This window comes from Diplodia corticola, assembly GCF_001883845.1.
Source record: "Diplodia corticola strain CBS 112549 chromosome Unknown scaffold10, whole genome shotgun sequence".
Classification (NCBI taxonomy): Eukaryota; Fungi; Ascomycota; class Dothideomycetes; order Botryosphaeriales; family Botryosphaeriaceae; genus Diplodia; species Diplodia corticola.
Window position 1 is genome coordinate 509527 of NW_017971489.1, and position 24933 is coordinate 534459.

Consider the following 24933-nt stretch of genomic DNA (forward strand, 5'->3'; position numbering starts at 1 on the left):
AGCGGTGAGAAATGGCCGGTCAGCACAGCGTGCGCGCGGCCCGCAGCCGCGGCTGGTGGGTGGTGCGAGAGGCGGATGGCGACTGTCACGTGACTGGCGGTGGAATGTTGCTCGGCGCCGGCGATGCCATCGGCTGCGTCAGTGCTCTGCGAGTCTTCTGAGAGAAGCGCAGCTCGACGATTCCCACCCATCGCCTGTCGCGCAGCGTCCTCAATTGCTCTCAATCGCCCGCCGCAAGCTCCATCGAGCTCCGTCCAACGCACTCGCATCCATCAAGCCCGCTCCCAGCTGCATCGGTACGTGTCCAGCCCTCCCACAGCCGCCGGCTGCTGCGCCTGGGGAGCTCCAGCCAGCTCTGAGCTCTCCGATCGCCCGCGGCCACCGTCGTCCTGCGCAGGCTCGCCGGCTTGGTCAGCCTCGGTTTCCCCACCATGACGACGGATGTGCATTAGGGCAGAGCTTGCAGAGGCAGGCACAGCCCTCCGCAGGCGTTGCGCAGCAGCCCAAGGCGTCTCACTTTTCTCCTCACGTGCCCTAACCGCTAAACCCGAAGCGCCGCAGACCATGGCCGCGTTCCTCCCGAGGCGGGGCTGCTCCGTTCCACGTATTTTCTACCCCTCCAAAGGCCCCTCCTCCCGCTTCTTCTTCAACACACCACTCCACCGCTTCACCCAATCCACACCCTCTTCCATTAGAAACTTCCACGCTTCATCAGCAAACATGGGTATCAACGTCTTCGTACGTCCTCCCCGCCCTCGCGCCCTCTGCTGCTGCTGTCGCTAACCGTTGCTTGCAGTTCGACTGCGAGTGGGAGTAAGTTGTCGCCGCGCCGCATTGACCGCGACGTGCTGCTGACCGCATCTCTCCAGGGGCCCTGAGGTCCAGGTTGACTCCAAGGGCAACGTCACGTCGACCGGCGCCGTCAAGGAGCAGGCCGGCCGCATCAACTTCGAGCTCTTCGACGATGTCGTCCCCAAGACCGCCGAGAACTTCCGCGCCCTGTGCACCGGCGAGAAGGGCTTCGGCTACCAGGGCTCCAAGTTCCACCGCGTGATCCCCCAGTTCATGCTCCAGGGTGGCGACTTCACCCGCGGCAACGTACGTGCCTCCCGTTGCTCCCTCACAACCGCGACGACGATGGCGTCATCGCTGCGTCGCTGGTCAAGGCGCGATACTGACGGCTGCGCAGGGCACTGGTGGCAAGTCCATCTACGGCGAGAAGTTCGCCGACGAGAACTTCAAGCTCCAGCACTCCAAGCCTTTCCTCCTCTCCATGGCTAACGCTGGCCCCAACACGTAAGGAGACACAGCCCCGCCCCACCCAATTGAGAAAGAGGCTAACCCTTTTGCCACAGCAACGGCTCGCAGTTCTTCGTCACCACCGTCGTCACCTCGTGGTTGGACGGCAAGCACGTCGTCTTCGGCTCCGTTCCCGACGGTGACGTCGAGTCGTACAGGGTCGTCAAGGCCATCGAGGCCTGCGGCAGCGGCTCTGGCGCCATCAAGTACAGGAAGGCCCCCGCCATCGTCAAGTCGGGCCAGCAGTAAACGGCTTGCTTTCACTGTGACGATGCTATGAGATGACGAGCCGTTGCTTAGCCCGTTGAAGAATCACCATGTAGTGAGGGGCAGCTGGCGGGGCTGCGGGGTAGCAGCAAAAAGTGGCGGTTAGATTAGTAGCGATCCTGGTGACCAATAACAACACGATCTCTGCTGTCATTTGCCATCTTTTTCCACTCCACGGTGCGCTCTTCGAATGCGTTCGCGTGTGTACGCACGCATTTGCATGCATTGTCGCGACCGATGCGCCCTCTTCTGCGGGCTGCGGCGGGCTGACCTCCCCTGATCAGTGGCCTCGACACCACATCCCCCTCTCGACGGCCACAAGTCATGTCCGACTCCACCTACCGTCCGCATCGGCAGACCGACGTGACTTTTTCCTCCAATTGCCGTGTGGCCGATCCTCAGGGTCATGGGCAGATGAATCATGCGATTCCGTCATCGGGCGGTGGGGCAGGCGCGCGCGCGCGCTTCCAATTCCCGCCTTCGACGGGTTCGACGGGTTCGACTCATACGAATTTCCATCTCTCAACCACCACCCTTCTCGCTGCTTAAATCGCCAACGGCCACGCTTCAACAGCCGCCGTCCAAGCCTTGCGTGGCCGGCCAATTCGCTTTCTTTCGGACTTCCTTCCTTCCCGCCCGACTCGACACCGAAGCAACAATGACGCCTCCCACAACCTACGACCCGGCCACGCTGGCCATCCACGGCGACGACTGGCTCAACAAGGGGACCGACGTGGCGCCCGCGATGCACGTATCGACGACGTTCCGCTACAAGCACGACCCGGCCGAGCTGCGGCCGGCCACCGAGCTGGAGACGGACGGGCCGCCGCCCTCGACCGACATACCGCCCGTCTACAGCCGGCTGTCGGCGCCCAACACGACGCGCCTGGAGGCGCTGCTGTCGGAGCTGACGGGCGGGCGGGCGCTGACGTACACGTCGGGCCTGTCGGCCTTCCACGCGCTGATGGTGTACCTGCGGCCGAACGTGGTGGCCATCGGGCACGACGGGCTGGGCGGCTACCACGGCTGCCACGGCGTGCTGGCGCTGCACACCAAGATGCACGGGCTCCGGACGGCGGACCTGCACGACGAGGCGACGTGGGACGCCGCGGGCCTGGGCGAGGGCGACGTCGTGCACGTCGAGACGCCGCTGAACCCGACGGGCGCGGCGTACGACATCGCGGCCTTTGCGGCGAAGGCGCACGCCCGCGGCGCCTTCTTGTCGATAGACTCGACGTTTGGCCCGCCGGGACTGCAGGACCCGCTCGCGCTGGGCGCCGACGTCGTCATGCACAGCGGCACCAAGTACGTCGGCGGCCACAGCGACATGCTGTGCGGCGTGCTCGTCGTGCCCGAGCGGCGCGAGGATTGGTTCTGGGGCCTGTGGAACGAGCGCGTCTTCCTCGGCAGCGTCATGGGGAGCCTCGAGGGCTGGCTCGGCGTGCGCAGCCTGCGCACGCTGCAGCTGCGCGTGCAGGCCCAGAGCCGCAACGCCGAGCGCCTCGTCAGGTGGTTGCATGAGAACCTCGTGAGCGACGACGCCCGGAGCCCCGTGGCCGCGGTGGCGAGCAAGGTCGTGCACGCGAGCTTGCAGGCGGAGGACCTCGCGGACGGCTGGCTGAAGAGGCAGATGCCCAATGGGTTTGGGCCCGTCTTCGCCGTGTGGATGCGTGGCGAGGAGGAGGCGAGGAAGCTGCCCAGCAAGCTCAAGCTCTTCCATCATGCCACCAGCTTGGGCGGCGTCGAGAGCTTGGTCGAGTGGCGCCGCATGAGCGACAAGAGCGTGGATCCCACCCTGCTCCGCTTTTCTATTGGTATCGAGAGCTGGGAGGACTTGAGAGACGATCTCGAGGCCGGATTCAAGGCGTTGGCTGAGGAGAAGGCAAAGGCGTAGATGCGTAGAACGTGTAGTGTGTCCTTATGGGGTGTGCTGTATGTCTGTTCTGAGATCGAATGTTGCGATTGTCATTTATCTCAGATTATTAGTGTCGTGCATCAGATAGCAGGAATTTAGAGACAGATAGAAAGACCTACATAGCCTCGACGACCGTGGCCCAAGACCTCGAGCTATCTCTCTCAACTAGGCCAATGCCGGGTCCAACTTGGCGATAGCGCAGACGCGACAAGTCACCTGTTTCTCTGGTGATGAATCGGTCTTTTTTTCGTCGACGGACGTTGGTTTGTGGGTGTGGTCGGCCTTGACGTCCTTTACCAACGTGTCCAACCATTTACGTGATTTTGTTCACACCAATGGACAGCTTCCGTTTGTGGGACACGATGGATCAACCATCTTCAGGTTAGGACTGAAAAGCTAGAAACCTTTTCCTGGACTAATGAGGCGATTGAGATAGGTCGCACCTCTCGTGTTGCTTTGCTATCACCATCTCATAATCGGAAATCTAACCGGCAGGCGATCTCACCGCCAAAGCTTGCACAAGATACTGCTATTTTCGACTACATCCTCGTACGGCCCTTAAGGTTCCCGCTTCATTGCGACTAGCGATAGCCCAGGCTCGGTTCAGAGATTGGAGGTAAAGGAATATGCGCTACGTAACCCTAGTAAGCCATCCAGCTACTCTCGATGCTTCCCTATAGTAGGTCACGATAGATTTTACTTTTAGTAACGTACTGTACGTACCGAATTTTATATTAAGGTCAACAATACTTATAGCTAGCGTTGGTCTCTTATCTTAAATATGCCATGTTTATGAGAACGAAAGCCCTCTTCTGTATAGTAATACCAAAATAAACCGTCCAAGGCTACTTCCGGAGAAGTGCTTCAACCTACAATATAAAGATATATTCCCGTAAATTTATCCTGGAATAATTTACAGCTCTTAGAAAAGAAAAGAAAAAGCAACGCCAAAATTCCATATAGCTGTTCTTAAATGCTGATATTTAAAGCATTTGAAAGGGGCCACATGCCTATCTTTCTTATGCATCGACTCATCTCTTGAAAGCTGTCGCGTCCGCGACATTGATATATCGCCCCTCCCCTAGTTTTAGTTGACATACATCTCTGGAATCACATTTGGTTCAAACGGTGAATCTCCACGTTGACGACCAACTCTGGACGTCTCCATTCATTCGCTTCCAGTACGATGGGCTATTCGGACCGCGCGCCACACAGGGCAACCCGAAAAAGAAAGGACCCTGCATCGCCACGTGTCTGCGCCAACCCCTTGGCACGACGTTTGAAGATGAAGGCGAGTCAAAGTTTGGGCGCGCAGTTGGCCCGCACGTACCCTGCTGCATATCTTCTGCGCCGGTCTTGGCTGCAAGTCTTGGCTGGGCTGGGCTTGTGTGTGCATGTAGGTAGGGAGATCTGACTATCCAACTTCTGGCCGTTAGGCAATAAGACGGCGAAACCATCCCACGATGCTCATGCTCTCCAATCTTTCTCCGCTCTAGCCTGGTAAAAGCCCTATACATCGGGAAATACACCAAAACGTCCAAGGCCTCTCCCCCTCCCCACCCCCAATTCTCCAACTGTTAACAATCTCCACATACCATCAACTCAAAACCTCCCCCCTCCCCCCCTTTCTCCCTCCCTACAACCGACCTCCCTCCCTCCTTACAACCGAACCCCTTCACAATTTCCCCTCCCCCACCCTCTCCCTCTCCCTCTCCCTATCCTCAGCCAAAACCTCGCTCCTCAACCCCACCTCCACCCTCCTCGGCCCCTCCCTTCTAAAATCCACCAACACGACGTATTCCCTCACCCCCTCCCGCCCGCTCCCTTCCAGCTCCCACCCAGGCTTATCCAGCGCCAGCACGACCCGCCCGTCGCTCTTGCGCCTGCCCCCGCCGACCACGGCCGGGGAGATGCATTTCTCGCCCCAGCCCCCCTCGCGGACGAAGGAGAGGAGGGAGTCGCGTTGGCGTTGGAGGAGGGAGCGGGGTTGAGGTGGTGATGATGGAGATGGAGATGGAGATGGAGACGATGAAGATGGAGATGGAGATGGAGATGATGGGGGTGTGCTGCAGACGTGCTGGGCGACGAGGTGGAGTAGGAAGAATTGCGGGGGGAAGAGGATGATGTCGCCGGCGCGGGCGAGGTCGAGCCAGGCGTGGGCGGGGAGGAAGCGCGCGGCGGTGTGCTCGACGCCGCCGTCGGGCGTGGGGAGGGGGATGACGGCTTCGTGGGTGAGGGGGAGGGGGAGGGGGAGGGGGGCGGCGCCCGTCGGTGTCGTTGTTGTTGTTGTTGTTGTGGTTGGGCTGGAGGGAGGGGTTTCCGGAGCTAGCGGCATGAGGTAGAGGTACATCTGGGTGGTGAAGCGCTTGGGGGCGTTGGTGGGCGTGATCCAGCGCGTGAAGGGGATGAGGTTGTCTGTGAGATGATTGCAATGGTGAGCGATGCGGTGTCTGCAAGTCCCATCTCCCCTCCCTTGGAAAAGAAATACCCTACATCCCACCTTCTCTTCTCTCCAAAACAACATTTCAAAAAAAAAAGGAAAGAAAAAAAAACTCACCAACATCCCCCACTACCCCCCACTCGGCCAACACATCCCCAAACCTCCTCGTCCCCCCATGCACCTCCTTCCTCGCCCTCTCCCTCACCCCCTCTTCCACCATCCCTCCCCCTTCCCCCCCGCCATTCCCACTATCCTTCACCAACAAAATCCCGCTCTCCTCAAAACACTCCCTCACCCCCGCCCACCGATACGCCGGCCCGTCGGCGTGCCTCCCCTCGCTCCCGACGTCCGGCAGCTCCCCGTCGTGAAAGGCCTCGCAGTTGCCGCCGGGGAAGACGTGGGCCGAAGGGAAGGACGACGACGTCTGCACGCGGTGCAGGAGGAGGACTTCGTTGGTCGGGGAGAGCAGGAGGATGGAGGAGGAGGGGCGGGGAGGGGCGGGGGAGGGCTTGTTGGGGTTTTTATTGGGTGGTGGTGGTGGTGGTGGTGGGGAGGAGGAGGAGGGGGAGGGAGGAGAGGATGAAGAAGAAACGTTTCGGGATTGGGATGTTGTTGAGGGGGTTGATGGTGCCATGAATGACGATGGCGAGGGGGAGGAGGAGGAGGAGGACTGCCTGGGTGCGTTGTGATACGGCGTGGATGGTTGTCGTCGTGGTAGTAGTAGGGTGCAGTGTGGACGGGTTGAGGCGAAGGTCGAGAGCGCAGCACAGGCTCGGTTGATGGCTGAAGGTCGTAAAGGGTTTAAGAAGCGGTGCTGCCTCAGTCCACGGGAGGCGGAGAAGCGCATGGCTACCGAAGTTCTCGGCCAGTACGCGTCGGCGTAGTGAGATCCATTGGCAGGTGGTTGCGGGGGGGGCTTAGGATTGAGCCGAGGTTGCCCTGGCGTCTACGGCTCGCTTATCGACGTCTACGTCATGCAGATCTGGAGTCGGACCATTGGCTAGTGTCTTGTTCATAATTGACCCATTAGACAAGTACATCAGGCTTTTGCTGCGCCCCGGGTTGGAGCGATAAAAGTATATCGGCGATAGGTCATGCACATGTGCGCGTACATACATTCTATACCCTGACTCCACCAGCCCGCCCAAAAAAGCAAACAGAAACAAGACTTCAAACACCATTGCGCTCCTCAGAGCTCATGTCATGCAGAATGCCCAAACGTCAAGCAGATAACGAGCCTCCAGAACCGGTGCGGAGAAGAAGTAGACGAAAGAAATGGGTATGTGTGCGGGCTAACAGTGCCTGTTGGGGTATTCGTCCACTGTAATGGACTTCAGGAACGAGCAAAGAAAAAACGACGCCCGTCGTAAGAAAGGAAAGGCGTGACAAGATCATCCCCTCAAGATCCGCCATCTCTGTAGAACTTCTTGAACACCAGGTGCAAGAGGAGATTAACATTAAGCTTGAGCGACCCCTGAGCTCCCGCTTCCTCGCCCCCAAACAGGTGGATGAACTGTTTGTTCTCGAACTGCGCCTGCAGGAGATCGTCGAGCGGGATCACGGCGCTGGCCCCAGGTATCATCATGCTTCCCACCGACCCCTCGACGAGGAAGATACCGACCTGGTCGCTGGAGATGGTGATGTTGGTCTTCTCCCAACCACGGTCCTTGTCCGTGTACCCTCGCCACTCGACCAACACTCCCTTCTCGCCGAGAGCCCGAGCCGAATACTTGAACGACCCGAACTTCGGCACTTGACCTCGCCTCTGCAGCTCACGCTCGTGGTTGTACTGCTTCGTGAAAGGAAGAAGGAACCGCTTCTTGCCCTTTTTGCTCTGCAGCGTCACCATGGCTTGCTCAATGTAGTTGTTGTACGATTTGAGCTGGCTGTCCAGCCACTCCGACTTGGAGTCCAGAGCGTTCAGTGTCGCCCTGATGTTCTCCATTTCCCGGCTGCGCTGGACGCGGCGACGATGCTTGGTGCGGATATCAATGGCAATCTCGTTAAGCAGGTCCTGGTACCGGTTGTGGCGATCGATGCGACCAGTGTGCTCAAGAGTCATGATGTTCTCGAGCGCAGTACGCTTGAGTTCCGTGTAGCTGAGCGAGGCAATGTCGATCAGAGGGGACGCCGTGTCCGTATAGGCCGAGCGCTGCCTGTTGTTGTCAGGGATGATTTCCTCCTGGATAAGTTCCGCCCAGCGATCCTCATCCTCATCCGTCACCGGCTTGACCATGATGCTCAAAAGATCCGGTCCGGTCTGAATACGGATGATGTACAGGACACAACGCTTCGTCTCCATATACAAGGCCCTGATTGGTGCATCGGCATCTGCGAAGAGTTAGAATTTCTCAAGAACCCTTTGAACGAACGGGAGCACTCGCCTTCAACTTCGTGGAACTTGGGGTTCAGAGTGAGACTGATCTCATTTGCGTTGACGCTAGACAACTCGTGCTCGTTGCCCTTTGCACTGCCCAGCTCGCGGAGTAACTCCCGCAGTGGAATGTCGTCTTGCGCAATGCAAATCGAGGGGAGGTCCGAGGCGACGAGCTGATGAATACCAAATATGTCCGAAAGCTTGATGTACAGAGTAGGCTTCTGAGTGCTGTAGAGATCATTGAACTCGTCGATATCGAACTGGCGTTCAGCCGGGCGAATGGTGATGACTGGAGAAAATCAGTTTGGTCAGAACATCAAGCCCGGCACAGAACGAGCAAACTTACGGGTTGTCCATATTTCTTCAAGCCGGCTGATTGCTTCTGTGATGTAACTGTTCAACGGTTGAAGATAGATGTTGTCGCCACCAAAATGTCTTCCAGCTGCAACCTGGCCAACCACCTTGGCCACCTCACCGAGATTCCTCTTTTGAAGCGGCGAGAGGCCGCGGTCAATGACACCCCAGGTTTCAGGCTGCACCAGAGCCGGCTGCAGGTAGGTTTTCCAGAGCCAATGTCCAATGATTTGGAGAACGTACTGTGGCTCGTCGTGGGGGAACTTCTTACACAGGGCCTCGTGTTGCTGTTGAGCAACATAGCGCATACCGTACGGCATCTTGTGGAGAAGCTCCTCCATACTGGCAAAGAACTGATCAGCGATGTCGCGCAGATCCTGCAGATGGCGGATGAAAGTTTCACGAGTTTCTGGGTCTCGGATCGCTTCTTCACGGGGTACATCTGGCATCCTGCGACTGCGTCGGCCCGTCCTGAGCTCTTCGTTGTTGATGGCCGACCGGTAGATTTGGAGCGGATCACTCTCCAGATCGAGCGCCTCGTTCTCCATGATGTTCTCCTTGATCAACGGTCCGAGCAGCTCCCGCAGATACTTTCTGTCTCGTGGAGTTCGGATATAATTGGCCAAGACCTTGCTCCAAAAGAAATTCCCACGCAGGTAGTCTTGGACGGAACCACACATGTCGACCTCCTCCTTGATTGACCGAGCAATCAGCTTGAGAAGATAGTACTCCTCTCTCCTCTTCTGGGCGAATCCGAAAAGACCCATGATGAGGAGCTCAACCCGTTTGCTCTCCTTCTCGGCCAGTCCCTGGTCACGAAGCTTCTTGAATAGGCGTGCGAGATACTGGGGCTGGGTCTGCAGGATGAAGAAAAATTCCTGGTAGTGCTCCAGCTTCCTTCTGGAATTCTTGTTCAGTGCTCTGAGATCGAAAGGGTCCTTGGAGGCCAGCTCTTTGTTGGTCAGGAGGTTTCCGACATGGCCACCGAAATGCCTCTGGTGCTTTACGACCTCATCAAGGGTGATTTTGTTGCGCACAAGGAGAGCGATCTTGATGTCCAGCTGATCAATGTATTGCTCGGCCATCTCGTTCTGGCGAATGTGTTGAACAACCGTCTTTCGCAGACGTTCGAACTCTGTGGTCAAGTCAGTATGTTGTTATAGTCCCAACGGGGCGAACCCTGTACTTACCAATCTCCTCGTCAAAGTCGATATCGCTGTCGTTGAGCAAGTGGACAAAGTTCTTGACGGTGCTGACGGGCGGGTTTTTTCCACTGGTGAGACTCTTGTAGGCCTCGCCCTGCTGACGACCCCGAACGAAGCTTTGAACTTTGATAACCTTTTCCATGTTCTCTCTGTAGAACTTTTGCTTTTCCTGAAAGCGAGTCCTGATCAGCTTGCCACGCGCCAGAGACTGGAGCTCGCAAATCGCTTCTTCCTCAGGCTCCAGTTCCATAAGCAGGGTACCAATTTTCGCTCGAGAAAGCATCGCCCGGGTCAGGGCCTGAAGTTCGGTAACCTGTTCTTCATTCTCTGCAAGGGCACAGAGGGTGTCGTACGTCTCGTTCCGGGCGGCAAGACCACGTGCCGCGGACTGGAACTCGGTAATACTTGAGGTTGCAGCTTCAAGAGCATCGAGGTCCGCCTGGTACTTCTGTCGGAGGAGCTGACCCCTGATTGCCGACTGCAAATCCAGGATCACCTCCTCTTGCTCCGCCAACGCATTCAGTGTCTCCGCAACGTCAGCTCTTGTCTTTGCACCACGAGCGGCAGATTGAAGTTCAACGGTCTCGTCCGTGCATGAGGCAAGGCTTTCGCGGAGCTGATCCATTGAGCTGCGGAGCGCATTGCCACGAGCGGCAGCCTGCAGCTGCTCCCAGTGAGCTTCTTCACTCGACAGATCGTCAACCAGTTGCGAAGTTTGGGCCCTCGCAGCAGCTCCGCGAATAGCTCCCTGCAGCATTGTGAAGACAGCCTCCTGCTGGCGCAGGTTGTCCTGCTCGGCACGCTGAGACTTTCGGATCAACATGCCGCGGGTGAGAGCTTGGAGGAGCTCGATTTGGTTTCCGGCCTCTTGCGTAGCCGCCCACTGATCGTCCATCTGCTTGCGCAAAAGGGCGCCACGAATGGCAGACTGCAAGGCCTGGATGCTGACCTCGGCATCCTGAATGCCAGCAAGCTGATCTGCCACCTTGTTGCGTAGGAGTGCGCCGCGAACAGCAGATTGGAAGGCTTGGATTGCGGTCTCGGCGTCCTGCAAGTCGGCAAGTTGATCTTCGATGAATTTGCGCAGGAGGGCACCTCGAATCGCGGCTTGCAGCTCCGTTACACCTGCTGCTGCTTCTTGAGTCGCCTCGTACTGGTCGGCAACGTCTCTCCGCTTCAGCGCTCCCCGGATGGCGGCTTGGAATGACCTGATTCCGGGTTCATGGTGCTTGACGCATGTCTTGGTATGCTGGACCTCGGCTCTAGCCTTGCGTGCGCGGACAAGGCTTTGGATAGTCACAACCTCCTTCTCCTTGTTGTGCCAGTATTGCTCGTTGTTTTGCTTCTGCGAACGTACAATGAAGCCCCTGCTAGCACTCTGTAGATTTACCGCGAATCTCCGCATGTCCATTTTGTACTCGGCAATTTGCCTTGAGAAATCTCCTCGAATTCTGGATTGGAGATCAACGATCCAGTCTTCGTTATCCCACAGGGCCTGCATGAATTCCCCAAGACGCATGCGCTCCATGGCTCCTCGGATCTGAGCCTGGAGATCAACAACGACGTCTTCGTATTCCGCAAGTTCACGCTGAATACGTTCCTCCTCGGTCTCGACCGGTTCAGGCTCGGGCTCCGGTTCGCCAAAATTAGCGCTCATTCCAGAGAAGTTGGGCATGCTGACACCAGATTTATCCAGTCCCTTCTGCATCTCCTCCAGTTCATGGTCCTCGAACTGAAGTTGACCCACCAGGTTTCCGATCCGGAAATCGACTATGCCTTTGCGGTAGAGGAGCCAGGACAGCGCATGGATGCAATAGATGACCTTCGGAATATTCTTTTTTTCGTACAAGTCCACAAGCTCGAAGCGGAAGAGTTCGGGCAACTCAACATCGTGCAAGAGCCGGAAGAAAAGCGCAATATTGTCCGAGTGACGGAATTGTAGTTTCGGGTGTCGGAAGATCCTGACGGGCTTGTCATGATTTAGAGCTTGAACGATTTCTGCCAGGGTGACGCCATCGCGCAACGCCTCCTCGAGCTGTACGATAGCTGGGATGGGCTTATCAATGATGTCCTCAATCCACTCCTTGGCCTCACCAATATGACACAAGTATTCGTATGCTTGCAGGAACTGCCGTTGCTGATCCATCCATGTCCTGGTGGCCCAGCCAGATTGAACTTTCTTGCCACGCGTAGAGATGCCTCGCTGCAGTCTGCGCCGTCCATGCATACCAACAACTTCCTCCTCGGGTGACTTGATGGTAAACTCTTCATCGCCACTGGCGCCGAACTTGGATAGAGTCCTCAGCTGTGCCGTAGACGACCTCTCCAACCCCTTGAGGTCGGGATGTTCCAGCTGAGGGGTGAAATGCACAGATTTCGGACGCTCTCGCGCAGGCGCTCTGACTGAGTCTGCCCGGGACAGCGCCATCGAAAAGCGCTTGGTTGGTGACGTTGAACCGTCCATTCCAGAGGTGGGAGATGCAGCACGATGGAGGTGAGGCGCATTTGAAGGATCCAAGCTTTGCGATCTGTTGTGCACACGAGGCGGGGGGGTATCTTGGACAGGAGGAGACAGTTGGACAGGAGGGGAGAGTGGGGTGGGGAGGTTCGGGGAGCGAGGATGCGCGCGCGAAGCGGCCGTGTCTATGATTGGAGGAGATGAGCTGGTCGGCGCATAGCTCTTAGAGCGGGAGTGGGTTGGAGTATGGGCCTTTTCTGGCGAGGAAGGAGGGCTGGCGGGAGCCTGCCCCAGCGGGCGGAGCTTCGAACGCATGGAAAGGTAGGTGCCCGCGGGGTTGTGGCCAAGGGCATCTTGGTTGGTCACAACGTTTGTATTCTCGCTAAGCCCCCGCCTATGGCTCTTGAGCACACTGCGGAAATCGGTCTGGCCATTAGAAGCGGACGAAACGGTGCTCGTCCGGCTGGGCGCATCGTTGGTCGAATGTGCCGAGGATCCGTTTGAGGCGGTTGACGTCTGGCGCAGTGGACTGGGAAAGGAAGCCTGGTGCTGGGAGCGCGGGCGGGTCGGAGAGTTGGACATGATGATCGTATTAATCGTAAGGCGTGGACATCACAAGTGCTCGTCGCACAGCTGCTGGCCTCGAGAGCGGCTCGAGGTTGGAGGATCGGCTCGAGATGGCGGCCCGATGTGCGGTGGGCTGAGGCGCGGAAGGCCGGGATCCGAAGCTCGCGGCAGGGAATCGCGAGAGCCAGGTGGGCTTCGAGCTGGTAGCAGCCACCTTCGGGGGCGGGGGTATGGTGAAGGGGGTGGACTCGGGAGCAGCGTGCGCAAAACGAGAAGTAGCGACAGACAGAGCGAGCGGGTGTTTGGCGGCTGCAAGGCAGCGTGTTTACCGTGGCCCGTGCGGCGGATCAAGTGGGCAACCGCCTGGCTGGGCGAGCGACGGCGAGCGACGGCGAGCGACGGCCACCGCCCCAGCTAGCGGCTCTCGTGCGACATGCACGCGCATCCCCGCTGCCCTGGCCGGCTGGGATGCCGTCTCGCGGCCTGCAGCAATCATGGAGCCCGCTGCATGGCTGCAGGTGTTGAAGCATCTGGCATCGCACGCACGGGACGCCGCCTGCTGCTCGCGCCGGGGGATCGACGAACTTCTCGCGATGAGCGGTGAGCCAAAAGGACGTGGTGACTATGACGGCAACCTCAAGACGCGTGCGCGCGTTGCACCTCGCTAGCGCGCCTGGACGCCGCAAACACAAATTGCCGCACCGGTCGACAGCGCACAAGCTCGCAGGCCGCCGTGCCGCCAGGGCGCCCGTTGGCGGAGGACCGAGGAATCATTTCAAGAGGGAATCTAGAGCTGCGGCGCCCCGTGGGAAGCGCCGTCACGCCGTGGCCGGCCATCTGTGCGGGCTGGAAGCTTCCTTATCGATTAGCGCGCGGGACCGGCAGAAAGCAGCGCCGAGCCTCCGGGCTCTGGCCGCCCTCAAATTTCTCGCGCTGCCCTCTCCTCCAAAAGTTTTCTTCTTGGGAAAACTCCCCGGCGGCAGCCTGACCACGAATATTGTTTAGCCTGTCGTCCGTTCTTCTTCTCTTGATACCCGCATTCTCGCTCCGCAACATCTGCATCCCCATTTTTCAACATGCCCGCCGTCAACGGAGCTGCGCCTGCTCAGGTGCTCGACCACAAGACCGCCCTCGACGTCCTGAAGAACGACTATGCCGAGTACGACGGCATCGATGTCCACACCCTCGTTGACTCGAAGAGGAACGGTGGCCTCACCTACAACGACTTCCTGGTCCTGCCCGGCTACATCGGTACGATTACTTCCCGCCCAGAATCGCATGGGTGTGCGCCTGACCGTTTGTTTCCCAGGTTTCCCCGCCTCCCAAGTCGCCCTTGACTCGCCCATTACGAAGCGTATCACTCTGAAGACGCCCTTCCTTTCGTCTCCCATGGACACTGTCACCGAGCACAACATGGCCATCCACATGGCTCTGCTCGGCGGTCTCGGTGTCATCCACCACAACTGCTCAATGGAGGACCAGGCCGAGATGGTCCGCAAGGTCAAGCGCTACGAGAACGGCTTTATCCTTGACCCTGTCGTCATCTCCCCCAAGACCACCGTCGGCGAGGCCAAGGCTCTCAGGGAGAAGCACGGTTACGGCGGTTTCCCTGTCACCGGTACGTTCCCCTGCTATTCGCACCGAGAGCACAAAATTCCGTGATGTTCCAACCATATTATATAACTTTCGTTCAACCGCAGCACGATTCCGTCGTGTGGGGAGACACATGTTTTCTGACCCGCTTCATGTTTTGTCTTGTCTGCAAGCATTATTATACTTGCTCATGCTGACCTGATGTACAGAGGCTGGTACTCTCCGCTCCAAGCTCATCGGCATCATCACCCCTCGCGACATCCAGTTCGAGAAGGACCTCGATCTCCCCGTCACCGAGGTCATGTCCACCGACCTTGTCACTGCCAAGACTGGCATCTCCCTCGAGGGGGCCAACGAGCTCCTCCGTACTTCCAGGAAGGGCAAGCTTCCCATCATCGACGAGGAGGGCAGCCTGGTCGCCCTTCTCTCGCGCTCCGACTTGATGAAGAACCTGAACTTCCCCCTGGCTTCGAAGCTCCCCGACTCGAAGCAGCTCATCTCTGCCGCCGCCATTGGCACCCGCCCCGAGGACAAGATCCGTCTCGAGAAGCTCGTTGAGGCCGGCCTGGACATTGTCATCCTTGACAGCTCCCAGGGTAACTCGATGTACCAGATCGAGATGGTCAAGTTCATCAAGGAGAAGTACCCCGGTCTGGACGTCATTGGTGGTAACGTTGTTACCCGTGATCAGGCTGCTGCTCTCATTGCCGCGGGTGTCGACGGTATTCGCATTGGTATGGGTAGCGGAAGTGCTTGCATTACTCAGGAGGTCATGGCTGTTGGTCGCCCCCAGGCCACCTCTGTCTACAACGTTACCCGCTTTGCCGCTCGTTTCGGCGTGCCTTGCATTGCCGACGGTGGTATTCAGAACGTCGGTCACATTGTCAAGGGTCTTGCCATGGGTGCCAGCACTGTCATGATGGGCGGTCTGCTTGCTGGTACCACTGAGTCTCCCGGTCAGTACTTCGTCAGTCGCGAGGGACAGCTTGTCAAGGCCTACCGCGGCATGGGCTCCATTGATGCTATGGAGGACAAGAAGGCTGGTGCTGGCGGCGTCGATGCCAAGGCCAGCAACGCCGGTACTGCCCGTTACTTCTCTGAGGGCGACAGGGTCCTGGTTGCTCAGGGTGTCTCTGGCTCCGTCCTCGACCGTGGTTCCATCACCAAGTTCCTGCCTTACCTCCATGCCGGTGTGCAGCACTCGCTCCAGGACATGGGTATCACGAGCTTGAATGAGCTTCACAACCATGTCCAGGAGGGCAAGGTCCGCTTCGAGCTCCGCACTGCCAGCGCTCAGGCCGAGGGTAACGTCCACGGCCTGCACAGCTTCGACAAGAAGCTCTACTCTTAGGCGCACCGAGCAGTCCTGAAAAGTTGAAAAGTCTTTTTCGGAGTTCATGGGGGATCTTGGATGGGAATCTTGACCGTGCGGCGTTCAATGTGTTAAAATGCACGACGAGCAACGAGCCCGAGGCACACTCACTTTAGATATCTGTTGTGCCATAAAAATTACAGAGTTGGCCATCATTACCATTCGACCGAGCTGCGTGAATTCTCCCCGTGACAACCGTGAATACAAAGAAGTGAAGCCATGTATTTCTTTTTATCTGCGTCGGCGAAGCTCGTCGCTCTTGCTCCTCTGCCATGTACTTGATGACAGGAACTATGCGGATCAAGAGACGCTTGAATGCAAGAGGAGCGGAATATCTCCCAGAGTTACCAGATCTGACTAAATCACACCGGACCAGCCTGGAGCATTGTAGTCATGATACAGACCACCGGGAGGGGATTCCCTGCCACACCAGCATTCACATGAACGGTTTTGGGACGGGTTTTATGGATATCTTGTGGATATTTGGGGCCTTCTCCGTCAATCGTGAAAGATATTATAGCTTCCATGTCGTAAGCTATCATAGACGATGCACAAACAGCTTACTCAAGACTAATACTTAAACAATGAGTTTGGCAATTCATGTAAGGACGCGTTAGCCGGGTGGAGTTGTCTCCTAAGCGTACCGAAAGTAGCTTATGGGTACATCATTTCTTGTAAAATGGTCGGGATTGAAGGTGTGAAAGTGGTCAGCAACCTTAGAGAAACTTCGCAGTGTCGCGTTCATGGCTCCAAACATAACGCGGGGACCCCGCAATTGTCTCCGGTTGGCCAAATAGAAACTACACGTCAACTTACTTGAACCCACCGAGGTTGATCAGTTCTATCATTCTCTCCATCCCATTGGTCCTTGTCATATCATTCTCCAGCAGTTTGTTGCCACAAAATCGCCATTCTGGAAAACCAATGATTCGGAGGCTTCAACAAACATTTTCGTTCGGTGCAACCCAAAACATGCACATAGATGTTAACGGAATATAGCGTAGATACCTCAAAAGTTGAATAGAGATGATGAAGAGCCAGTTTCGTACTTTAGAACATGCCGGTACGGGTTCCAGATACTTTCTTACTACAGGATGATACCAAACCATGAGTCAGCGGCTAGACAGGAAAGTGGAAGGTTAAGGTCCGACGTTAATCTATTCCAATTATGTCAATCGAGACAAGCGACCTATCATGCGGGACGTGGAGAGCTCGGACATCTTGTCAGGAAGTACTCGAAAGAATTCAGACAGTGGCCAAAAGTAAAGTTTAGCATTAAGGATTTCATTCTCGGAAAAGGCGATGATCTGGGCATCTGTTACGATATTATTTCTGATATCAATTAGGCTACTATACATGCATCTGTACCTGGTTAAGTCCGAGTATAATGGCAGTCTATACCCCTTTAGGTTTACATGAAAGACGAACGGGAATGGCGTGACTGCAGCTATAGAGGCTGGTCTGATACACACGATAGACGGACATAGTCATCCCCAGACACGACCTGGACGAAGGACGGTTGAGACGTACACTGGTTTGCACATTCATGGAGTAGTTCTCGCTACGTTGCAGGCACGTATCCAGACTGGTATGAGCCAAGAGTTTGATGCATATCGATTTGGGGTGCAGATCTCGCTGCTCATAAACATCGGTGCTGATTGAATGAACATGGTAGAATCGATACCATGGCGAGAGCAGCCAATGGATTGTATATATAGTTAACGTTGTACATACATACAAAAGAGCGGGCCGGTTGCAGGGATGTTGAGTATCGCGCCTTTTGTTGGTCAATTGACATTAATTACGTCATTTGTAAAACCTAGGTGCAGTCATCGTGGTGATCAGATGGCAATTGTGAAGATGCCGCGAGGATGATGGTGCTTGGAAATAGTCGTGCTGTGTATGGGCTCTCGGCGCTGAGGAAGCGGCGTGTTGGACCGTAAATTTGCCGACGGGTCGTTCGACATTCTCTCGCGACGACATCAAGCTTCCGCACACCCACCCGCCTACCCCATCCTCTCCACTCCGCGCCAATTGCTGCGTCACCATGTTCCTCCAGCGCTCCGCCTTCGCCGTCGCCAGGCGCGCCATCATCCGCCCCGCCGTCGCCCGCACCTTCACCTCGTCCATCGTGCGCCGTAAGCTCCCTGCTACAAGCCTGGCTCCCCCGCCGAAAGATGCCGCAGCTGCTGATGCCGACCCCCCGCAGGCGATGCCAACGCGCCTCAGAATGCCAAGCAGATGAAGAAGTTCGAGGGTTGGTCGCTCCGCGCGCGATGAGACGCGTCAATGCGCCCAAGCTGATTGGCGCTCACAAATGCACACAGAGATCTCGACGGAGGCCGACCTTCTTCCCCCCGGTGCCGCCCCCGGTACCGTCCCCACCGACGTCGAGCAGGCCACCGGTCTCGAGCGTCTGGAGATTCTCGGCAAGATCCAGGGCGTCGACATCTTCGACATGAAGCCTCTGGACTCGTCCCGCAAGGGTATGGCCCCCGCCAACATGTCGCGAACGCCCCCCGCGCATCCGACATCAGGACAATGTTGCGGCTGACACCCCGGATCAAGGCACGCTCGATGACCCCATCATGGTCAGGTCCTTCGGCGACGAGCAGTACGCTGGTTGCACCGGTGTCCCTGCCGACTCCCACGTCGTCAAGTGGCTTACCGTACGCCCGGCCGAGATGGACATGAAGACCAAATCATCAACTAATTGGCCATTAGATGTCCCGCGACCGCCCCATCGAGCGCTGCCCCGAGTGCGGCAACGTCCTGAAGATGGAATACGTCGGCCCTACCGACGACGGTCACCACCACGATCACCACCGTACGCATTCAGAGAGCTTCAGAAGTGCCGGCCCGAGACTAATACAGACGCGCAGACGACGACGGTGCCCACAACTACGAGGGCGAGCCCAAGACCCTGGCCGACTTCGTTCGCCCCGAGTACCGGTAAATAGCGAACAAATGCTAATCACCATCTCCTCAATTGTACATTTCGTGGATGGAGTTGTCGAGAGCAGCTCTATTCTGGCAGGGACAGGGATCAAGGGTGTAGACTGTAGTAGTAAAGCAAAGCCGACAGCAAGGCAATGCGGTCCGCTTTTCGACATCTCAGATGCCTCGTTTGATTCGTTACCTCGTTGCCAGGCGTGAGCACCCTCGTGGAAAAACCCGACGCCCCCTGATTGGTCAGTCCTCTCACGGTGACTCGCGACATGAAACCTATAATCCGTGCTTTCTAACTCAAGACCCCTTTAGCGCCATGATGCCCAGAATGCAAGCCTCCATCTCCTTCCTGTCATCGCTCGGCGCGGGAGCTTCGTCAGCGGCGGAGCCGTTCAGGTGAGCGAGGCCGTTGGGCTGCTTTCTCTTCTTGGGGGGGTTTCTGCCCTTCTGGCTGGGCAGCGCGGCGTCGAGCTTGTAAATCTTACGTATCCGGGGCAGGTCGCTGAACTCAGACAGGGTGTCGTCGGTGAAGGGGACGGCAGTGCCCTCGACGGAAGCGGAAAGGTGCGCCTCGACCTGGTTGGCCGAAAGAGGGCGGCCGTCCGTGGGGACCTTGATAGCTAGCAGGGCGGTCGTCGTATCCTGGACGCCGAAGCGGCGGAAAGAGTCGGCGATCTGAGGGTAATAAGGTACGACTCGTTAATTCGGGACCGGTTACGCGGACAGGGATCGATGGCACATGGGGGGCTGTGCGTGCCATGCTGGGATCGGCACGCGCTGCTGCTGCTGCTCACACGTACGTTGTTGTTTGGGCTCAGCGAGAAGACGATTTCGGAGTGCACGTTGCGGCTCCTCAGGCGGCCGTTGAGCTGGTCGTTGAGGGCGCGGAAGACGGCGGCGAGGACGTGGGTGGTGGAGAGCAGCTGGGGGGGAGGGCAGAGGGCAGCGCCCGGGGGGCGTCAGCGGCACGTGACGGTCACAGGCACGACGGGGAATTCAGCATTCTGGGCTTGGGCGGGGTGACGGCATACCGCAGTGGCGTCGAGGAAGGCGTACTCGAAGGCTTGGTTGCCGTCGAGCAGCTGTTGGCGCAGGAAGGCGGCATTCCTGACGTGGGTGAACAGGGCGACGTGCACGGGGGCGTGCGACAGGTGCGGCAGCGCGAGGGTCTGGACGGCGGCCATTCTGCAGTCGTCGGGTCGGGGGCGGGCAGCTGGCGGGCAGCTGGCGGGCGGCTAAGGGCAAGGGAGAGCAGGCGTGAGGGCGTGCGGGGCGGATCGCTGCACAGCGCGCTGCGAGGAGATAAGGGCGGCGGGCGTTTCGCAGGCTAAAATTTTAGCAGGAATGGCGGCTGTCAAGTGGTGGATGGCGGCGGCGTGACGGCCGTGGTTAGCAGCAAACAGGCGATGGCGGCGACGGCGGCCATGGCGCCCGCGGCCCAGGGCTAGGGCGGGATGGCGCATGTCGCGACGAGAAGACGCAGCCCTCTCGCAGGCTCGCCAGGCACTCGATTCTCCGTCCTCTTCCAAGGCGCTGCATGCCGCTGATCCGCACGTGATCGGGCCTGGCTCCTCGCTCGGTGGCTACTACTCCTTAACGGACAAGGCTCTATTTTCGTCGCCCTCTTCCCTCCCCCAAACGCGCCAGGCGGACCGCACGCGGGCGCAATTCCTCCTGCTGCGCCAGCCCAGATCCAGGAGCCCGCCTGCCGCTGTTTAAGAGCGCAAACTCCCCCAGCCCGGCCGGGCGGCATCTTCCACTCGGATCCGGCATCTTCCATCCTCCACCACTGCGCTGGAACTGCCTGACGCCCGCGCGCGCATATGATGCCTGCGAAGCGCCCGCCGCCCTCGGGGGCCACGCCCGGCAGCACCCCCAAGCACCCCAAGACCGAGCACCAGAGCGCCGACGACTTCAGCAGCAGCGTCAAGAAGAAACTGTCCGCCTCGACCCGCACCGGCCAGGCATGCGACCGCTGCAAGGTGGGTGCTACTCCCGATCGCGTCGCACAGCGTGAGCTCACAACGTCCCCAGGTCCGCAAGATCCGCTGCGACGGCCGCCCCGGCGGCTGCTCGCCCTGCGTGCAGAACAACACCGAGTGCAAGACCACCGACCGCATCACCGGCCGCGCCACCACCCGCGGCCACACCGAGCAGCTTGAGTACGAGAACAACCAGCTCAAGGGCGCCGTCTACGCCCTGCAGCAGCAGCTCAAGGAGATTGGCGTCGAGCCGCGCGTGCCCGCCGACTCGCAGCCCCCCGCCTCCTTCACCCCCAGCCCGCTCCCTACCCAGAGCTCGTCGTGGCCGAACGGCCTCGCAAACGACAGCCAGACATGGGGCTCCACGCCCCCGGCCCCCTCGGCCGCCTCCTTCCCCGGCGCCGGCTACCCGCACATGGCCGACTCGAACGGCTCCATCCGCGACGGCGAGGCCGCTCACTTCCGCGGGCCCAATCTGCCCACCTTCCGCGCTGGCCTCCACGGCGACAACTACCTGGGCGTGTCGTCGGCGAACTCGGTCCTCAGCCCCATCAAGGGCACCTCGTTATCTTTCTTCGGCATGGAAATCGACCTGAACGACTTCGTCCCCGACGACGTCGAGGATCTGAGCAACCCCGTGTCCTACCAACACTTCCTCGCCGTCGCCCTGAACGCCCCCGGCTGCCCGAGGCCGAAGAAGGAGGAGCTCCCCGCGAGCTACAGCGAGTGCGCCACGTACGCCACGTGGTACTTCCGCGGCTTGCATCCCTACGCCCCTGTCCTGTACAAGCCGCATTTCATGGATCTGGTAAGGATGGTACATCTGCTTGTGCTCTTGCTTCGTGCTGACGCCGTCATCAGTTGTCCCGCGTTTACAGCGATCCCGGCTATCAAATGACGCCCGCCGAGGAAGTCCAGGTCCAGATGGTCCTGGCTTTCATCAAATACCAGTTTTCTGCTCGCAACGGCAACGCAGAGTCGTTGAAGCAGGCACACGCTCACTACCGCTACGCGCTAAGCTTTTTCTATACCCTGGTTAACAGCCACACCATTGCCGACGTTCAGGCTCTGGTGATGATTTGTGCTCATCTTCGTAATTTCCCTAAGCCTAGCGCCACTTGGCTTATGTCGTCTATGACTTTCATGATTTCCGTTGAGTTGGGCTTGCACAGGTCCGCAAAAGCCTGGTCCGACCTGGGGCCGAAGAGGGATCCGGTTGAGATTGAGACGCGGAAGCGCGTCTTCTGGGTCCTCCACGGATTGTACGTTGCGCTCTGTGGAAGGTTGGGCAGGCCCATGCCTCTGCGTATGGAAGACATCGATGTCGAGTTCCCGGAGCCCATCCACGACTACCTCCCGTCGGAGACCAACCTGAGCGAGTTCCGCAAGTGCTCCTTCCACGTCGGCCTTCAGGTCATCCGAATCACGACGATCCATTCCGAGATGTACAGCACTATCCACGCAGTAAGACAAAACCCCGAGTTCTACAACACGCACCTTCGCAGGCTGGAGGACGAGCACCGCAAATGGAGAGAGCAAATACCCATGGAGCTGAGGGAAGGGTCACGGGCCGACTCGGAGGATTACATCTTCTCGCTCTACGTCCAGTTCTGGGATCACGAGCTGAACCTGATGCTCCATCACCCGGCCATGTGTCGCTCGAGAGACTCGGACCTCATGAACTCGAACATGACCATCTGCCTCCAGGCTACGTCGAAAATGGTGCGCTGTCTTGATGAGCTGAGGAAATACAAGTGTCTGGACGCTCCCTGGGTCAACTGTACCGCTTACTTGGCGGCCATGCTGACTACGCTCTTTGTGTACTCGCATCGCAAGGACGAGATCACTTCGTCGGAGATGGCCAAGCTCAAGAGCGAAATGGACATGTGGTGCATGATCATGGACGAGTGTGGCACGATTCTTGGTAGGACGCAACTTTCTGATGGTAGTGTCGTCGTCAAGCTAACACGTAGGCAGGATCCGGAAAGCGGCTCGAGAAAGCGTGTCGATCGATTATCGATCATACGCTCTCGAACATCAACCACCATCTCGCCAAGAAGACGGCATCTGCCGCTTCGGCGGTGGCAGCAAACGTGCTGAAGACGGAACCGGATGTCTCTCCACGCCAGGAGCCTACTGCCACGACGCCGTATCCCAATGCCAACACGTACGCGACTGCATACAGCCATACAGTCAACGGGCACGCCAACGTTCACAAGCCTTCGACTGGCGGATACCTGCCTCCGGATGATCACTCGGTGCCTCAGGCGTCGAACCACTATCCGACGGTGCAGACGCAGTATTCGTATCCGGACAGGAGTCAGACAGGAATGGCGTCGTACCAGAACGGCACGTCTGGCTATGATCAAACGCAGTACAGCGTTCCCGGATCGGACATGAATGCAGTTCATGCAGCAGCAGCGTCGGCGGCGACTCAGGACTCCAACGCAGCCTTCACGTACCCACCGGGAAGCCACGGGTCATTTGGCCAATCGCAGAACCAAAGCGACGCATGGCGGCAATGGATGATGAGCAACGTTGGACCGCAAGACTACCACCATGCGTCGACGCTAATGGCATTGGGTCACACGAACGGGCGTGACAGTGCCGTGTCAACCGGACCGGAGGACAATCAAGGGATTGCTGCAGACATGCATGCCATAGCAGTCAACGGGCTGCACTCGCCACATCCTGCGGTGAGCGCGGCAGCAGTCGCACAGGCGGCGCATTCGCAGGCGCAGCTGTGGCCGCTGATGCTCTTCGACATTGGTCAGCAGGGTGGACCAAACGTAACGCAATGAGAGGTTCGTCATTTCGTAATGTCGAGGGTTGTAGAGAGGAGGAATGTCTGGTTGGGTAACTCCCACAATGTTTCACTGCCTTTGGCATACGGCGCAAAAGTTCAGGTCAGCAAAGTTCCAACGGGCCTAGGCCGAGCCCTTTCTTTTAGCATTGCCAAGTCGATTCGTACTTTTGTATACTGTTTTACGGATTCCCTGTCGCGGATTTGTCTGGCAGATTTATTGTCTTCTTTTTTTTGACTACCCCCTTTGTGTCTGCAGTAGACCTGGCGGCTGATTTATCTCTTCTTCTTCTTCTTCCTCTTCTATTCTTTCCTTGCCCCCTTGGGCGACTTGTAGCTCGATACCGCTGTACTCTCATCGCATGCAAGGCCATGGATTTCCTATAGATTGGGTTTTAGTTTTGTGCCATCTGAGGTTTCCATGCTGTCTGTTTCTTATCCTCTCGCCCATGGCCAGGCCGTGGGCAGAGGCGAATGGAAAGAAGTATTGAAAGTTGGGTTACTGGACCCAATGACAAACATCAAGAGTGTCTTGCATCCTGATTGACTTTTTTCCTGCGCACTAAAAGGGATGGCCTGGTGACCTCGACGGGTTAGCAGCCAATGATGGGGACGGGAGGAGAGTTCATGGTCGACACGAAAGGGCAAAGACGCGTCAGCGCTAGAAAGTCCAACACACCATCACAGACTCCCGCCCGTTTTAGGGGGGGGGTCTCGATCGCTGGTGCTTCTGGGGCCCGGGCGGCTGTCTCTTCAATCACACCGCGTACCTGGCCCGCGGCGCGTTATGCAGGGCTGCGCGTGATGAGTAATATACAATCGTCACGGGCACGAGGGTCGTTTTTCTCCCGGCGATGACGAAAGGCCAGTGAGTGGTGGGCGGAGCTTCTTAGCTGCACCACGAGCACTACCGACGTGGGATCGTCGTCCCTGGCGTCCTGGAGTGCGACTACTACGATACTACCGCCTAGCGAGCGAGGCGAGCGGTGATCATCGCCCTCTTCCCCTCCAGACCCGGCAGGTGGCGGCACGGCATTTGATTGAGCTCGGATACGGATCAACCCGTGGGGTGATATGCAACCGGCGCCGCCGATCTTGGGTCAGACTCGACGACGTTGGTTATTGACGTAGTATCTCTGGGGATTGTTGCTCTCCTCCCCGGAGGTTTTCTCCATCTCTCGTCCCCGGCCGGCACTGGTCGCGTGATGCCGCCCGGTTTGTTCGTTGGAGGGACTACCTAGCTAGCGCTTAGAGGCTCCCGCCCGCACCCACCCCCTCCAATTCTCCGCTCTCCTCCCGATTTCGAAATATGCCGACCGTCGTTGCGTGTGGTCAAACCGGCTTGGTCCGAA

At 58.0% G+C, this 24933-nt stretch overlaps 8 protein-coding genes across 8 annotated transcripts; 5 read left to right on the forward strand and 3 right to left on the reverse strand.

Moving 5' to 3' along the window:
* Positions 1-564: 564 nt before the first annotated feature.
* BKCO1_10000151 (peptidyl-prolyl cis-trans isomerase) lies at positions 565-1548 on the forward strand (the record flags this gene model as incomplete). The annotated part of the gene is made up of 5 exons (XM_020269335.1): positions 565-738; positions 797-813; positions 870-1098; positions 1190-1296; positions 1356-1548. 5 exons carry the CDS (start codon positions 565-567, stop codon positions 1546-1548), a joined length of 720 nt encoding a protein of 239 aa, XP_020132977.1.
* Positions 1549-2224: 676 nt separating this feature from the next.
* On the forward strand, positions 2225-3460 carry BKCO1_10000152 (cystathionine gamma-synthase; the record flags this gene model as incomplete). Its single annotated transcript, XM_020269336.1, has 1 exon — positions 2225-3460. The coding sequence occupies one exon, from the start codon at positions 2225-2227 to the stop codon at positions 3458-3460; it is 1236 nt and encodes a 411-aa protein (XP_020132980.1).
* Positions 3461-5156: 1696 nt separating this feature from the next.
* Positions 5157-6555, reverse strand: BKCO1_10000153 (nudix domain-containing protein; the record flags this gene model as incomplete). Its single annotated transcript, XM_020269337.1, has 2 exons — positions 5157-5896; positions 6039-6555. 2 exons carry the CDS (start codon positions 6553-6555, stop codon positions 5157-5159), a joined length of 1257 nt encoding a protein of 418 aa, XP_020132979.1.
* Positions 6556-7320: 765 nt separating this feature from the next.
* On the reverse strand, positions 7321-12897 carry BKCO1_10000154 (ras gtpase activating protein; the record flags this gene model as incomplete). Its single annotated transcript, XM_020269338.1, has 4 exons — positions 7321-8252; positions 8294-8587; positions 8645-9787; positions 9843-12897. 4 exons carry the CDS (start codon positions 12895-12897, stop codon positions 7321-7323), a joined length of 5424 nt encoding a protein of 1807 aa, XP_020132982.1.
* A 1061-nt stretch (positions 12898-13958) lies between these two features.
* BKCO1_10000155 (inosine-5-monophosphate dehydrogenase) lies at positions 13959-15826 on the forward strand (the record flags this gene model as incomplete). The annotated part of the gene is made up of 3 exons (XM_020269339.1): positions 13959-14133; positions 14192-14500; positions 14685-15826. The coding sequence occupies 3 exons, from the start codon at positions 13959-13961 to the stop codon at positions 15824-15826; spliced, it is 1626 nt and encodes a 541-aa protein (XP_020132981.1).
* Positions 15827-17894: 2068 nt separating this feature from the next.
* Positions 17895-18803, forward strand: BKCO1_10000156 (cytochrome c subunit; the record flags this gene model as incomplete). Its single annotated transcript, XM_020269340.1, has 6 exons — positions 17895-17985; positions 18057-18104; positions 18175-18333; positions 18416-18516; positions 18572-18674; positions 18730-18803. The coding sequence occupies 6 exons, from the start codon at positions 17895-17897 to the stop codon at positions 18801-18803; spliced, it is 576 nt and encodes a 191-aa protein (XP_020132984.1).
* Positions 18804-19093: 290 nt separating this feature from the next.
* BKCO1_10000157 (protein cgi121) lies at positions 19094-19980 on the reverse strand (the record flags this gene model as incomplete). The annotated part of the gene is made up of 3 exons (XM_020269341.1): positions 19094-19471; positions 19597-19719; positions 19828-19980. 3 exons carry the CDS (start codon positions 19978-19980, stop codon positions 19094-19096), a joined length of 654 nt encoding a protein of 217 aa, XP_020132983.1.
* A 639-nt stretch (positions 19981-20619) lies between these two features.
* Positions 20620-23579, forward strand: BKCO1_10000158 (transcription factor cys6 protein; the record flags this gene model as incomplete). Its single annotated transcript, XM_020269342.1, has 4 exons — positions 20620-20778; positions 20831-21586; positions 21640-22702; positions 22756-23579. The coding sequence occupies 4 exons, from the start codon at positions 20620-20622 to the stop codon at positions 23577-23579; spliced, it is 2802 nt and encodes a 933-aa protein (XP_020132986.1).
* Positions 23580-24933: the final 1354 nt, after the last annotated feature.